Source organism: Schistocerca piceifrons, chromosome X (assembly GCF_021461385.2).
Source record: "Schistocerca piceifrons isolate TAMUIC-IGC-003096 chromosome X, iqSchPice1.1, whole genome shotgun sequence".
Lineage (NCBI taxonomy): Eukaryota > Metazoa > Arthropoda > Insecta > Orthoptera > Acrididae > Schistocerca > Schistocerca piceifrons.
In genome coordinates, this window is record NC_060149.1 from 607,420,622 (window position 1) to 607,435,632 (window position 15,011).

The window sequence follows — 15,011 nt, forward strand, 5'->3', positions numbered from 1 at the left end:
CATTAGTTTTCTTTATGTTCAATGTCACTTTATTGCTTACTGACCAATCAGAAACTTCCTTGAGAGTTTCATTTGCTTTCTCAGCAAGGAGTTCTCTTGTTTTCTCAGTGACTATAATATTGCTGTTATCAGCAAAGAGGATTTTTTCACCATGAGTAATACTACTGGGAAAGTCATTGATGTATATCAGGAACAGTATTGGTCCTAATATGCTACCTTGTGGAACCCCTATATTAATGTATTTTGGTTCTGATAAGTGTTTTACTAAATGTTTAGATCTATTTGAAGTATGTGTCATCTCTACTCTTTGTACCTTATCTGTTAGGTATGATTGAAACTAGTCGTTAGCTACCCCTCTTATTCCTAATGCTTCTAATTTATTTAATAGAATCTTGTGGTCGACTGTATCAAACCCCTTAGAAACCAAATTGCGATTCACTTAAATGACTGTATTTATTCCGGTAATTCATTAATCTGTCTTTCATAATTGCTTCATTATTTTTGAGAATGCTGACAGCATGGAAATGGGCTGGTAATTTTCTATGTCTTCTGCATTACCTTTCTTAAGCAAAGGTACAACTCTTCCCTGTTTGAACTGCTCTGGAAATGTCCCTGATGTGAAGGATTCATTTATTATATTTGTTAAGGGGCCTTGTATAATCCCTGTGCATTGTTTCAGTACACCCATTGGTATTTCATCTAAGCCTACTGACTTTTTATTTTTTAGTTTTTGAATTGTTTTACCGACTTCATTCTCTGTGGTTGGACGTAACATCTTTGTATTTAGTGCAACATTATTTACAGGTGTTATATTTGTTCGGGGGAATTTTTGCTGTAACTTCTCCGCAATACTTGAAAAATGTCCGTTTACATAGTTTGCCAAGTGCTGTGGATCATTTATTACTTTATTTCCCTCCCTTAGCAGTATGTTATTCTGCGTTTATTTGCCTCTCCCCGTTTCCTTTTTTATAACAGCCCAGACTGCTTTGCTTTTATTCGCTGCATTATATATTATTTTGTCATTAAATGACTTTTTTGCAGCAATCAGCACCTTCCTATAGATCTTTTCGTATCTATGATAGAAATTTAAGAAGTCTGGATCATTGTGAATCTTTTTCATGGAACTGAGGTACTTAAGTGTTTGGGAGGACTTCTTAATACCTGCTGTTATCCATTTGTTTTGGTGAGATGTTGATACAGACATGCATACTTTTCAAAGTGCCTTTTCAAAGTTCAATTTAAACAATGTGGAGAATTTAGAGACTTTCATATTCACATTGGTTTCCTTATACACTTCAACCCAGCTTTGTTTTTCTAGTTCTTTTGAAAAAGCTTTTATTTTGATTTCTGATAGTTATCGTTTGTAGGCTCATAGTTTAGGCAATGATTCTATGCCTGACTTTACTTTTGTTATTTGACAGAGATGGTCCGATAGTCCAAGATCTTTTACAGCTACATCACATTATTCCCGGTCCATATTTGTGGCCACATTAAAATAAAGTGATCCATTACAGAGCTGTTTGACTTCAAGGTTCTTAAAACATTTATTAACACTTGTGACTGCACAATGAGACACTTTTTATTTGTGTTCCAGGTTATCTTTTTATCACATTAATAACATTCTAGCATACATATCCACAGTTACTATAGTTGACTTACACTGAGGTGACAAGTCATGGGATAGTGATATGTACATATATAGATGGCAGCAGTATTGTGTACACGAGGTATAAAAGGACAGTGCATTGGTAGAGCTGTCATTTCCACTATGGTGAATCATGTGAAAAGGTTTCTGATGACATTATGGCTGTACAACGGGAATTAACAGACTCTGAACGAGGAATGGTAGTTGGAGATGCATGGGACATTCCATTTCAGAAATCATTAGGAAATTCAATAGCCTAAAATCCACAATGTCAACAGTGTGCTGAGAATACCAAATATCAGGCATTACCTCTCACCATGGACAACGCAGTGGCTGATGGCTTTCACATAACGACTGAGAACAGCAGTATTAGCATATAGTTGTCAGTGTTAACAGACAAGCAACACTGCTTGAAATAACCACAGAAACCAATGTGGAATGTATGGCAAACATATCCCTAAACAGTTGGAGAACCATGGCCTGGTCAGATTAGTCCTGATTTCAGTTGGTAAGAGGTGATGGTAGGGTTCAAGTGTGGTGCAGACCCAACAAAGCAATCGAGCCACAACTGTTCATGATTGGTTTGAGGAACATTTTGGATAATTCTAGCAAATGATTTGGTCACCGAATGAACATTTATGGCATGTAATCAAATGGTCAGTTTGTGCACAAAATATTGCACCGGCAACACTTTTGCAACTATGCACAGCAATAGAGGCAGCACGACAGTATTTCTGCAGGGGACTTCTGATGACTTGTTGATTTCATTCCACATCAAGTTGCTGCACAACTTCGGGCAAATGAGTTCTGACACAATATCAGGAGTTATCCCTTAACTTTTGTCATCTCAGGGTATTTTAACAAACACTCTGTAATGTACCATGAAATTTCTCACAACTGTGTATATTTTTATTCATCAGTCATCTCAATGAGTTAACTAAGATTCGATGAGTCTGATGAACACAAATAGAATCCTAAATGGCAGGATTAACTGATCACAGTTGAGGTTTCACACAAATGTTAAACATTAAATAGATGTTGAACGTGTACAGAGAAGTGAGAAAATAAAACACCTACAGCCATCCTTATGATTTTATTTTATTTTGTCACAACCAGTTTCAACACTTCAATGCATCATCTTCAGGCTGCTGTTGACATGATCCCTATATACCGGGTGATCAAAAAGTCAGTATGGATTTGAAAACTGAATAAATCATGGAATAATGTAGATAGAGGGGTACAAATTGACGCACATGCTTGGATTGACATGGGGTTTTATTAGACCCAAAAAAATACAAAAGTTCAAAAAATATCCGACAGATGGTGCTTCACCTGATCAGAATAGCAATAATTAGCATAACAAAGTAAGACAAAGCAAAGATGATGTTCTTTACAGGAAATGCTCAATATGTCCACCATCATTCCTCAACAATAGTTGTAGTCGAGGAATAATGTTGTGAACAGCACTGTAAAGCATGTCCGGGGTTATGGTGAGGCATTGGCATCGGATGTTGTCTATCAGCATCCCTAGAGATGTCGGTCGATCACGATACACTTGCGACTTCAGGTAACCCCAAAGCCAATAATCGCACGGACTGAGGTCTGGGGACCTGGGAGGAAAAGCATGATGAAAGTGGTGGCTGAGCACACGATCGTCACCAAACGACGCGCGCAAGATATCTTTCATGTGTCTAGCAATATGGGGTGGAGCGCCATCCTGCATAAACATCGTACATTCCAGCAGGTGTTTATCAGCCATGCTGGGGATGATGCAATTCTGTAACATATTGGCGTACCTCTCACTCGTCACGGTAGCAGTTACAAAACCAGAATCACGCATTTCCTCGAAGAAAAAAGCCCCAGTAATGGTAGATGTGGTAAATCCAACCCATACTGTGATTTTCATGTCGTGCAATGGAGTTTCCACGACAGTTCTAGGATTTTCGGTAGCCCAAATTCTGCAGTTGTGGGTGTTGACAGACCCTCGGAGCATGAAATGAGCTTCGTCGGTCCACAACACGTTACTCAACCAATCGTCATCTTCCGCCATCTTTTGAAACGCCCACACCGCAAATGCCCTCCGCTTCACTAAATCGCCTGGTAACAGTTCATGATGCTGATGGCTTTTGTACAGATAGCATCGGAGGGTATGCCAAAGTGCCAACCAAACAGTAGTGTATGGAATGCCGGTGCATCGTGCGACTGCACGAGTGCTGACTTCCCCGTGCTTAGACAAACTCGCTACAGTCTCCATTTCTTCGTGAACTGTCTCAGCAGCATTACGCCTTGCACTCGGTCAGCCACTACGGGGTCTATCGTCTAAACAACCCATGGCTTCAAACTTCGAAATCATTTTCGCCACAGCTGCATTTATCAATGGACCTTTACCCATTCAAAACCCCTTCCTATGGCGATAGGATCATAACGCTGAACTAGCACATTCCCCATTCTGATAATACAGCTTCACTAAAAGCGCCTTTTCAGGTAACGACAACATCCTGCAACTGCTGGCGCATCTGATACTCTCTCTCATTACAGCTCCTTTTATACACGATTGTCATGTGCAATCACTGACGTTTTGCTGTCCAGCGCCATCTTCAGACATTTTGCGAACTTTTTTTTTCCTAATAAAACCCCATGTCATTCCAAGCATGTGGGTCAATTTTTACCTCTCTATCTACATTATTCCGTGGTTTATTAAGTTTTCAAATTTATACTGACTTTTTGATCACCTGGTATATCACATCAGTTGCCAGCATTACTGGATACACAGATAATGTGTCATCACTCCAACCATCAACTGTGAGTTGGTAGTTGGCAGGAGGTCTCTGGGACGACGGCCGTTTACTATTGTGACAAAATAAAACACCTGCAGCCATCCTTATGATTTTATTTTATTTTGTTGCAATCAGTTTCAACGATTCAATGCATCATCTTCAGGCTGTTGCTGATATGATCCCCATATATATCACATCAGTTGCCAGCATTACTGGCTACGCAGATAATGTGTCAGCACTCCAACCATCAACTGTGAGTTGGCAGTTGGCAGTTGATGGTTGGAGTGCTGACACATTATCTGCGTATCCAGTAATGCTGGCAACTGATGTGATGTATATAGCGATCATATCAACAACAGCCTGAAGATGACACACTGAAGCGTTGAAACTGGTTGCAACAAAATAAAATAAAATCATAAGGACGGCTGTACGTGTTTTAATTTGTCACAATAGTAAACAGCCGTCATCCCAGAGACTTCCTGCCAAAAGGATGGACATACAAAAACTGTACAGAGAAGGGCTGCACAAACGTTCTTAAGTTTGTTTGACCCATGGGAAAATGTCAGAGGTGCAAAAGAAAGTTAGCTGGGAGACACTAGATGACAGACGTAAATTGTCTTGAGAAAGCCACGTTACAAAGTTTCGAGAACCATCTTTAAATTATGACTCTAGGAATATACTGCAATGACCCCTATGATGAGGGGCAACATAGTCACTAGGTGACCATGATCTCATGTTCTGACATTTTGTAAATACCGCAAGTCTCTGATCACAAATATTTATTTATTCAATTACCAGTTTCAATCATTATGATCATCTTCAGACTGATCTGTCTTCATGAAGTTAACAGAGTAAGCATATAAATATACAGGGTGAAGAAAAAATGCTGCATGGAAGATCAGCACGCAGTTCCTCACCCAGATTCAGGACAAATGTTTATCTAGCAAAATCAGATCTTGTGCATTTTGAACATATGTATGAAAGCAAGGTGCTGGCAGTACTGTCACATCATGCAGGGCATCAAAATGTACGGAGGAATGTGTATCACCCTGCACTTCCCTGCTGGCCTTTGTAGCTCACTAAGCAGACTGCTGGAACATGAAACCCTCATCCAACATGCAGCTATGCTTCGAATGTCAAGTTTCTTTTTTTATTGTTTAGATGTCCATTCCCTATTTCTCATAATTTATAAGCAGAACATCATTTTGTCATGTGGCAATAGCCTATCACATAACAGTGGGCTGCATGTGTCTGCTAACCACACAGTACACAACCATAACTTAGCCTATTAAGTTCATGTAGGACAGCTTCCTGATAGAGTACATAAACAATGAATATGTCAATATGTTTTGATGCTAGGCACGCCCAATAACCAAGCTGAAACTGCTGCTTGTGCATATTCTGAACAGTATCCTCACATGCACCATCCGGATAAGAATGTTTTCCATCAGCTGGAGCAACGCCTCCAGGAAACTGGTAATCTTCGCCCACAAGTAATGGGAACAGGTCATCCAAGGACTAGAAAAATGGCTCTGAGCACTATGGGCCTTAACATCTGTGGTCATCAGTCCCCTAGAACTTAGAACTACTTAAACCTAACTAACCTAAGGACATCACACACATCCATGCCCAAGGCAGGATTCGAACCTGCGACCGTAGTAGTCGCGTGGTTCCGAACTGAGCGCCTGAACCGCTAGACCACCGCGGCCGGCAAGGACTAGACATACTCCATAAACAGAGGACATGATTCTTGAAACAGTTCACCAAGCACATCGGCGAAGTACCTGTGATATTAGTAGTGTATTCATCCTCAGCATCTGTAGTCGTTTGAAACGAAATAATAAGAAACCAACTGCATTAAAGAAATTTAATTTTTTTTACCAGTTTTAGGCACTTAGTGCCCTTCTACAAAAGGTTATACCTATTGCACTATTTCTGAGTGTCAGTAATAAGATGCATACAGCAAAATGCCACAGCCGTGTAGTTCACAGTGGCAAAGTGTTTGCAAATGCAAAGTGGTCGGTTTGAACACCTTCTCTAAAGTGCACATTGCTCATACATGTACACTATGTGATCAAAAGTATCTGGACACCTGGCTGAAAATGACTTACAAGTTCATGGCATCCTCCATCGGTAATGCTGGAATTCAATATGGTGTTAGCCCACCCTTAACTCTGATGATAGCTTCCACTCTCGCAGGAAGGTGCTGGAAGGTTCCTTGAGGAATGGCAGCCCATTATTCATGGAGTGCTGCACTGAGGAGAGGTATCGACATCAGTCGGTGAGGCCTGGCATGAAGCCAGTGTTCCAAAACATTCTAAAGGTGTTCGATAGGATTTAGGTCAGGATTCAATGCAGGCCAGTCCATTACAGGAATGTTACTGTTGTGTAACCACTCCACCATAGGCTGTGTATTATGAACAATTACTCGATCATGTTGAAAGATGCAATTGCCATCTCAGAATTGCTCTTCAACAGTGGGAAGCAAGGAGGTGCTTAAAACATCAATGTAGGCCTCAGCTGTGACAGTGTCATGCAAAACAAGAAGGTGTGCAAGCCCCCTCCATGGAAAACATGACTGCACCATAACACCACTGCCTCCAAATTTTACTGTCAGCACTACATATGCTGGCAGATGACATTTACTGGGCATTCGCCGTACCCACACCATGCCACTGGATCACCACATTGTGTACCATGATTCGTTACTCCACACAATGTTTTTCCACTATTCACTCATCCAATGTTTATGCTCCTTACACCAAGCGAGGTGTCGTTCGGCATTCACCGGCATGATGTGTGGCTTTATGAACAGCCGCTCAACCATGAAATTCAAATTTTCTCACCTCCTACCTAACTGTCATAGTACTTGCAGTGGATCCTGATGCAGTTTGGAATTCCTGTGTGATGGTCTGGATAGATGTCTGCCTATTACACACTACGACCTTCTTCAACTGTCGGTAGTCTCTATCAGTCAACAGACGAGGTCGGCCTGTATGCGTTTGTGCTGTATGTGTTCCTTCACATTTCCACTTCACTATCACATTGGAAACAGTGGACCTAGGGATGTTTAGAAGAGTGGAAATCATGCATACAGATGTATGACACAAGTGACACCCAATCACCTGACCACGTTCAAAGTCCATGAGTTCCGCATAGTGCCCCATTCTGCTCTCTCACGGTGTAAAATGACTATTGAGGTCGCTGATATGGAGTACCTGGCAGTAGGTGGCAGCCCAATGCACCTAATATAAAAAACGTATGTTTTTGGGGGTGTCTGGATACTTTTGATCTCATAGTGTATGTACCGGCACTGTGAAGATAAGCCTAGACATCAAACAAATGTTACACTGTTGCCAGATCCTCATTTTTTAAATCGCATTTCTATTAAACCTAATGGGAGGACTGGGTTTTGCTGAATACACTTTTTTCTAGAACTGGAATGAGGAATCACATGCCAGCCACCAAGTGTGGAATTTTTTCTTCACCCTATATAGCCATGAATGGCATTGTCACATAGAGTAAAATCATGATAAAATGGTACACACTAATGACCTGTGAAGTCAGGTTGTCACTATGCATCACTCCCATAGGTATCTTGAGGACAATATTAGATTAAGTAGAGCACACATACAGGCATTTAAACAGTCATTATTCCATATATGATTGGAATGGGAAAAAGCACTAATAACCTAGACAATGGGAAGTACCTTCTGTGATACACTTCACAGAGGTTTGCAGAGTATGGCTGTACATGTAGAGGTAAACGAATGCTGGGAAGTGTGCCTCCTAAGAACCCATTCATCTCACTAAAAAAAAAAAAAACACTCACATTAAAGCCATGCAGGATGTTATATCTTTGTTGTAAAACAATGACACCAACACGAGAGTTCTTTCTAATATTGCCTCGAGCTGTGGTGCATGTAGTGTGGTGCTGTGGTTAGCATCGCTGGCTGGCTGGGAGGCTGAGAGTCACCAGTTTAAACCCAACCACCAGCAATTATTTGTTTTTTAGTATATACCATTCATGGATTTCTGGAATGTTCAATGGCTGAACAAATACGAGCAATTTCTGGAACATTTAATATTTGTATAAACATCTGCACTCTCTGACCTAGAGTTCAGTTCTGTTCTGGCTGTATGTTGGTGCCATTAATAAACATGCTTTCAGTTCTAAGTGTTGTACTTCATTTACAACTATGACTTCAGATTTGAGCTTGATTGCAATTCTGACATGACAATATAAAACAAATGAAAGAGAGTTGTACTGTGTCTAGTTTCTAGGGATCTGCAGCATAGTTATGTGTCCACCTTCCCTCTTGAGGTTACAAGTACATTTCATCTGTGCCTCCATGGTCACAGCTACTAATGTTTTAAGGCCTATCACAGTGATCAGTGGTTTAACACCTGGGAGTAATTTTGTGCTGAGAAATAATGCCATGAAACACATCTGATTTCATTTTCACAAACATATGTCATATTCAAACTCATATGCATATGATAAGTTTCAATTGTATATAGTTTAAATCATCAGATTTCTTTAAAACTCTCCATTCATAAAAAATCACAATAAAGTAATCAACAGTGGTGGCTAAACTGAAATGCTCTACAAGAAGTGTAATTTAGCTGTAAGCTGGATATACTCACATTGGTAAAACACAGTTTGAATGTTTTATTCTTCATAGCTTAAACAATACTCTTTCTGATCTTTTAAGAAAAGCAGTTATTATCTTTAAGGATATTTACAACAAAATACGAGGTTCATATTCTAATCTGTGGCTAGCTCACTCAGGTGTTTGTAGGCCATAAATTTGAGTATGGATTGCAAGGTAGGGTATTTTCTGGCATTTATCACATATGTAAAGGTTTTCCAGAGATTAAAGTCACCTTAAGAACCAGGATTTCTTGGAACCAATGAAGACTTATGCTTTGTATAACTGTACATAACCGAATGAGCTACTAAGCCTTGTATGTTAAAAATAAACAGTCCAATAGATTCAACAGATTGCAGTTCTTGGTCAGGAAGCTGTGCTTGAAAAAGTTCCAGATAATATGGCAAATAAAATAATAATGTTATTGCTTCATACTCATTAATTTTTATTCAAAAGACTAATACTGACTTATGTCCTCTTAAATTGTCAATAATGTTGACTATTCTCTGTGACACATAAATATGTTTTAATCGATTTATGTTCCTGCTTTGAATTTTCTTAATAATTAATGTTGGTGAGACAACGCAGGCAAATCACAGGAAACATATGACTCCAGCTGACACTGTTCAGAGCTCTGATTAAATGACCACTTGCATAATTTTATGTTAGTAAGCAAAATTAAATGATCAAAGTGAAATACAAATAATTTGTGCAGATTATAATTATAACTTTAATGTTTCTGTTTCCTACCTCACAGCCACAAAAGTGTTGAAAAATATATCTGGCATAATAATGAAGGCCTATAGGCTGCTTCATCCAGTTGGGAAACTGATCAACCTGTGCATGATTATTATCCAACCAGTAAAAGAACTTTCTATCTGCCTCCTTATCTTTTCTTCTTCGTTCACTCAAAGTTTCTCTTTTTGCATTTAGTGCTGGACCATCAAAGAAGAAAACTAATTTTATATCTTGGTCTTCAAATGACTTCACAAATTGAATGCATTCCTCCCTAAATTCTTTGTACTGTCCACCACATGTCCAGTTTAGCTGACCATATATTGTTTTAAGACATGATGGTCCATCAACAACAATCACTGGTTTTCTGCCATTCTCAATTCTGAAAGAAAACATTAATAGTATGAATATTAATTACATCAGCACACTAACAGTTTTGAATAAATGTAATTGTATCATTCTTGATGTATTAACTCTCAATCTCTGAAATCTATTCAAATTTAATAATGCCTAATACCATAAAAATTATGGTGAACAATTGATCTTGTGAACATTTTTTGAAACAATAAACACCATAATTACAAGCAAGACAATGTATAGGTAGAGGTAGTGCATAACAAATAATGATCTTTCAGTAAATATTAGGATATATGCAAATAAAAAAACATATCCCAATGACTTTAAAATCAATTATTCAATAAAAATTTTGGACCTGACTTATTCACGTCAAATACAGTAATTATTTTCTAAGAAAGTATATATTTTCCCTCAGTAGAAGATTTTACAAGATCACTTTATACATAGTGAGATTACGATGATTCTGAGGGTGCACTGGAAAAGATGGAAATAACATTGGTGCTACAAGTGAGCCTTTGACACCGGCAGTACCACTGCTGAATGCAGTGTGTAGAACTTTCAGCTGTTGGACTAAATGCGCACTGAGAACTGGTCAGTTCATTTCTGTGTCTGTAGTATTATCATCTACTTGAACTCAGTTGCGAGTGTGACTGGACTAGACTCCAATTTGGCTTCTTCCTTTATTGATAATTCACTCTGGCTGGCTACGGGCTTGTGCGTGACTCTTGAGCAGATTTTCACATTACATCTGTGCTAAATTGTCTCTGTTCAGCTTGTCGTTTATTTTTCTTAAATCTGCTGTGCAAGCTAGAATACTGGCACAAGGTTTGCTATATGCTATAAAGTGCAAACTTTTGTCACAAAAGTTTGAGTGCAGAAGTGTTCTAGAAGATCAAATGGACAAATAGGCATTGAAAAAGATATGGAAACACCGAAAACACAACACAACACATTATCATACATGATACAATGTAGAAAACACACTGGCATTCGAAATAGCTTTCATTCATCTCCTGTATGGTTTCCAAGATCTTACACAATTCTTCGTGAAAGGTATGGGCACATTCAGGTAATTATGATGACAAAGGTGGATAGAGATCACTCACCCTCCTCTCCATAGTAGACAAATGCTCATTAAATTGCAATCTGGTGACAGTGGTGGCCAGAGGAGATTCATCCTCATGCTCATAAACCCAGTCTTCAATTATGTGAGCTGTGTGAACATCGGTCCTGTCATCTTGGGCACAAGATCACCACTGGGGAATAAACATTGTACCTTGGGATGGACCTGGCCATTTATACTATCACATAATCCTTGGCAGTAATGCCACTGTGCACAGTAACCATGGGGCCCATGAAATATCAAGGTAAGGCTGCCCAAATCAAACACTGAACGCCAGCCATGTTTCACTCTTAGGACATAAAGTCAGCCATAAGTTGGAAACAGAGTGAAACAAGACTCATCCAACCAAACGACTTTCTTCTATTGCTCCACAGTCCAGGTTTTATGGCTTCAGCACCATGTTTCCCTGTTACACAAATTTGCATCAGTGATGAGTGGTTTTGAAAATTCCAGCTCAGCCTGCAATTCCCTGCTTATTGAGCTCCCTTCATGTTGTTTTGGTACTGACAGGGTTTACGAGCCCAATACTCAGTTCTGCAGTGACTTCCGCAGCTGTTGTCCTCTTTTCATCACAATCCCGTTTAATGACCATCTGCCACAATAACTCAACACACACTTTTGTCTGTGTTGTGAGTTCATAGATGATGATTGTTCCACTTTCCCGGTATCCAGTATAAATCACTGATATAGTACCTATCGAAACACCTAACACTTTGCCCCCTTGGTTATATAAGTGCCCACCATATGCGCACCAACAATTTGCCCACATTCAAATTCACTTAGCTCTGACATAATACATTCATAATTACACAGAACAGTATTCTGAGCATGGCTGACACCTGCATTGCATTAAGGACACTGCACAGGTGCTGTTTGTGGTCAATACAACAATGCAGCCTGCAGGCTTGGCTAGCATCTACATTTATGTTCAAGCATCTACCAAAAGGAATGCATTAGGCGCAAAAATGCCACTGACAGTACATGATACGAGGTTTGAGAATGTAAACAAATTTAATATACTCTATTCTAGTAAAAGTATTCCAGTGAATGACTCAGAACTGAAGCTGAATTCGAATGTTAAAGTGACCTTGGCAAACATTCCAAAATGTGTGAATTAGAATCTTAAAGTGACCTTGGATAACGTTCCAAAAAATGTAAATTGTCATAAAAAAGTTATGTTTGATTTGCCAAAGTCTGAACTACCAGCAGCAAGAAGTGAAATTTATGCTGAGAATAAAACAGAGCGTGTTCATATTTTTGCTGACAGTCATGGAAGAGGTATGGCCAAAATTGTAAAAAACAGTTTTAATAGTGCTAATGTTTGTGGAATCATGAAACCTGGTGTGAAAATTCAGGAAGTTGTAACAGGCTGTGATCCTGAAAGAGTAAAAAACGATTACGTGATTATGATAGGTGGTTCAAACAATGTAGCCTGCAATGAAGGTTTTGATGTTACATGATCACTCAAGGAGAAATTAACGGCTCTTCAGTATTCTATGGTATTTGTTGTGAATATTCCTTAGAGACATGACTTAATCCCACAATCCTGTGTAAATGAAGCTGTTATTCAAATGAACTCTAAATTAGTGAAGACTTGCAAACAATTTAGCAATACTTGTGTAGTAGATACGAGTAATTTTCAAAGAGAGTTGTTTACCAGACATGGTATGCACCTTAACAGGTCAGGTAAACAAGCATTACGTACTCTTTTACATGCAGCAATCATGGAAGAAATCAACAAAATATCTCCCCACTCAGAGCCTATTCCCCTTAAATGGCTCCAGCAATCACATCAGACTAATTTTCAAGTTCAGAATTTCAGCGAAGCAGTTAAAAATGAGCCTATTGTTTCTAAACCCACAAGTACTTTTTAGGCGAAAGCAACAGTTCTCAGCAAATATGAAAGCTATGACAATTTTTCACCATAATGTAGGAGGACTTACAAAGTTAACGAAATTTCTGTTCTTTTAGATGACCTACAAGAGGTAAAGGATGCTGATGTTCTATGCTTTAGTGAACACCACATGAGAGATGTTGAAATGTTACAGCTCAGTGGTTACTGTCTAGCTGCACATTACTGTAGATCTATCATGAAGAATGGTGGAGTAGTACATACTTAAAAAATAACATATCATATACCACATTAGATTTAAAGAGTCACTGTATTGAACAAGATATTGAAATATGTGTGTAGAAATAACTATAAGTGACCGTACGGTTATAGTGTTAGCACTATACAGAGCTCCCTCAGGGAACACTAATGTGTTCCTGAGGCAGTTAGATTCTGTCTTATCCCAAGTGTACTCAGCATCTAAGGATCTAATAATTACAGGTGATTTCAATGTAGATTTCCTAAATGAAAGCAATGCTAAAGCAGATTTAGAACATCTAGTTGATTCTTATAATCTGATGACAGTAGTAAATTTTATAAGTAGAGTTACCGAGAACTGTCAAAGTCTGATTGACAATATATTTATAGATAAGTCAAGAGTCAACAAGATCAGTGTGTGTCCAATTCTTTGCCTTTCTGATCATGGAGGTCAGTTGCTTACTTTCACTGACATCAATCTGTGCAACAGTTCTGAGAATTCTTGGAAATCTTTTGGAATAATAAATGATGAAACCATCAAAAATTTCAACAACAGCCTGCAAAAGATAGATTGGAGTCCAGTTTTCAATGAAGCAGATGTGAACAAAAAATATAATACATTTCTAAATGAATTTATGTCTATTTTTGAAGCCACTTTTCCTAAAAAAAAAAATAATAATTAGAAACAGTCATGAAAGCTCTATCAATAAGTCATGGATCACTGGACGGATAAAAACATCCTGCAGAACAAAGAGGATGCTATATAATTCCCTCAGAACTTGTAATGATCCAAAAAAAAAAAAAAAAAAAAAAAAAAAAAAAAAAAAAAAAAAAAAATGTCTGCACTACAAACTTTACTGCAACATCCTAAAGAATGTAATAAATAAGTCAAGAAATATATGCATTAAGTCTGAAATTGATAAGTCTGACAACAAAATAAAAACAACTTGGTATGTAATAAAGTGGCAAAAAAAAAAAAAAAAAAAAAAAAAAAAAAAAAAAAAAAAAAAAAAAAAAAAAAAAAAAGGGAACTTAAACAAGGTAGCAATATTGTAAAGAAACCTGAAACGGCTGCAGAAATCTTCAACAGACACTTTTTGTCAGCAGCAGAGAAGACAGGCTGCAAAGGTTCTGTGGATGAGTCATTGGCTCTTCTACAGAAAGCTATCAGCAATAGACCCCCACAGGTATCCTTATCTCATGTTACAGTAAAAGAGATTGAACGAATTAATACTCCATTAAAAAATAAAAAGTCTGTAGGTGTGGACAATATTTCCTGTAAAATATTGAAATGTTGCTATAAATATGTAAGTCCAGTCTTATGCAACATATTCAACACATCACTGCAAGAAGGAATTGTCCCTGACAGGCTAAAACTAGCTGTAGTGATACCACTCTTTAAAAAAGGTGAGAAAGAAAATGTTACAAATTATCGCCCAATCTCCCTTTTAACTATCTTTCCAAAAATTCTTGAAAAACTGATGCACAGGTTGATTGTCAAACATCTCAGCTTCCACAATATCCTAAACAAAAGTCAGTTTGGGTTTTGTGTAGGTCTTTGTACAGAACAAGCAATATTCTCTTTCACCAATCAAGTTCTGGAAGCCATGAACAAAAAAAAGTCTCCAGTAGG

At 38.3% G+C, this 15,011-nt stretch overlaps 1 protein-coding gene across 1 annotated transcript in view; it reads right to left on the reverse strand.

The window, feature by feature from the left end:
- The window catches only part of LOC124723176 (constitutive coactivator of peroxisome proliferator-activated receptor gamma-like), a 735,979-nt gene that overhangs the window by 485,873 nt on the left and 235,095 nt on the right, over positions 1–15,011 (reverse strand). Inside the window, exon 6 of the mRNA XM_047248371.1 lies at positions 9,825–10,191. Within this exon, the coding sequence (XP_047104327.1) occupies positions 9,825–10,191 (367 nt within the window). The remainder of the gene's footprint in view (positions 1–9,824; positions 10,192–15,011) is intronic.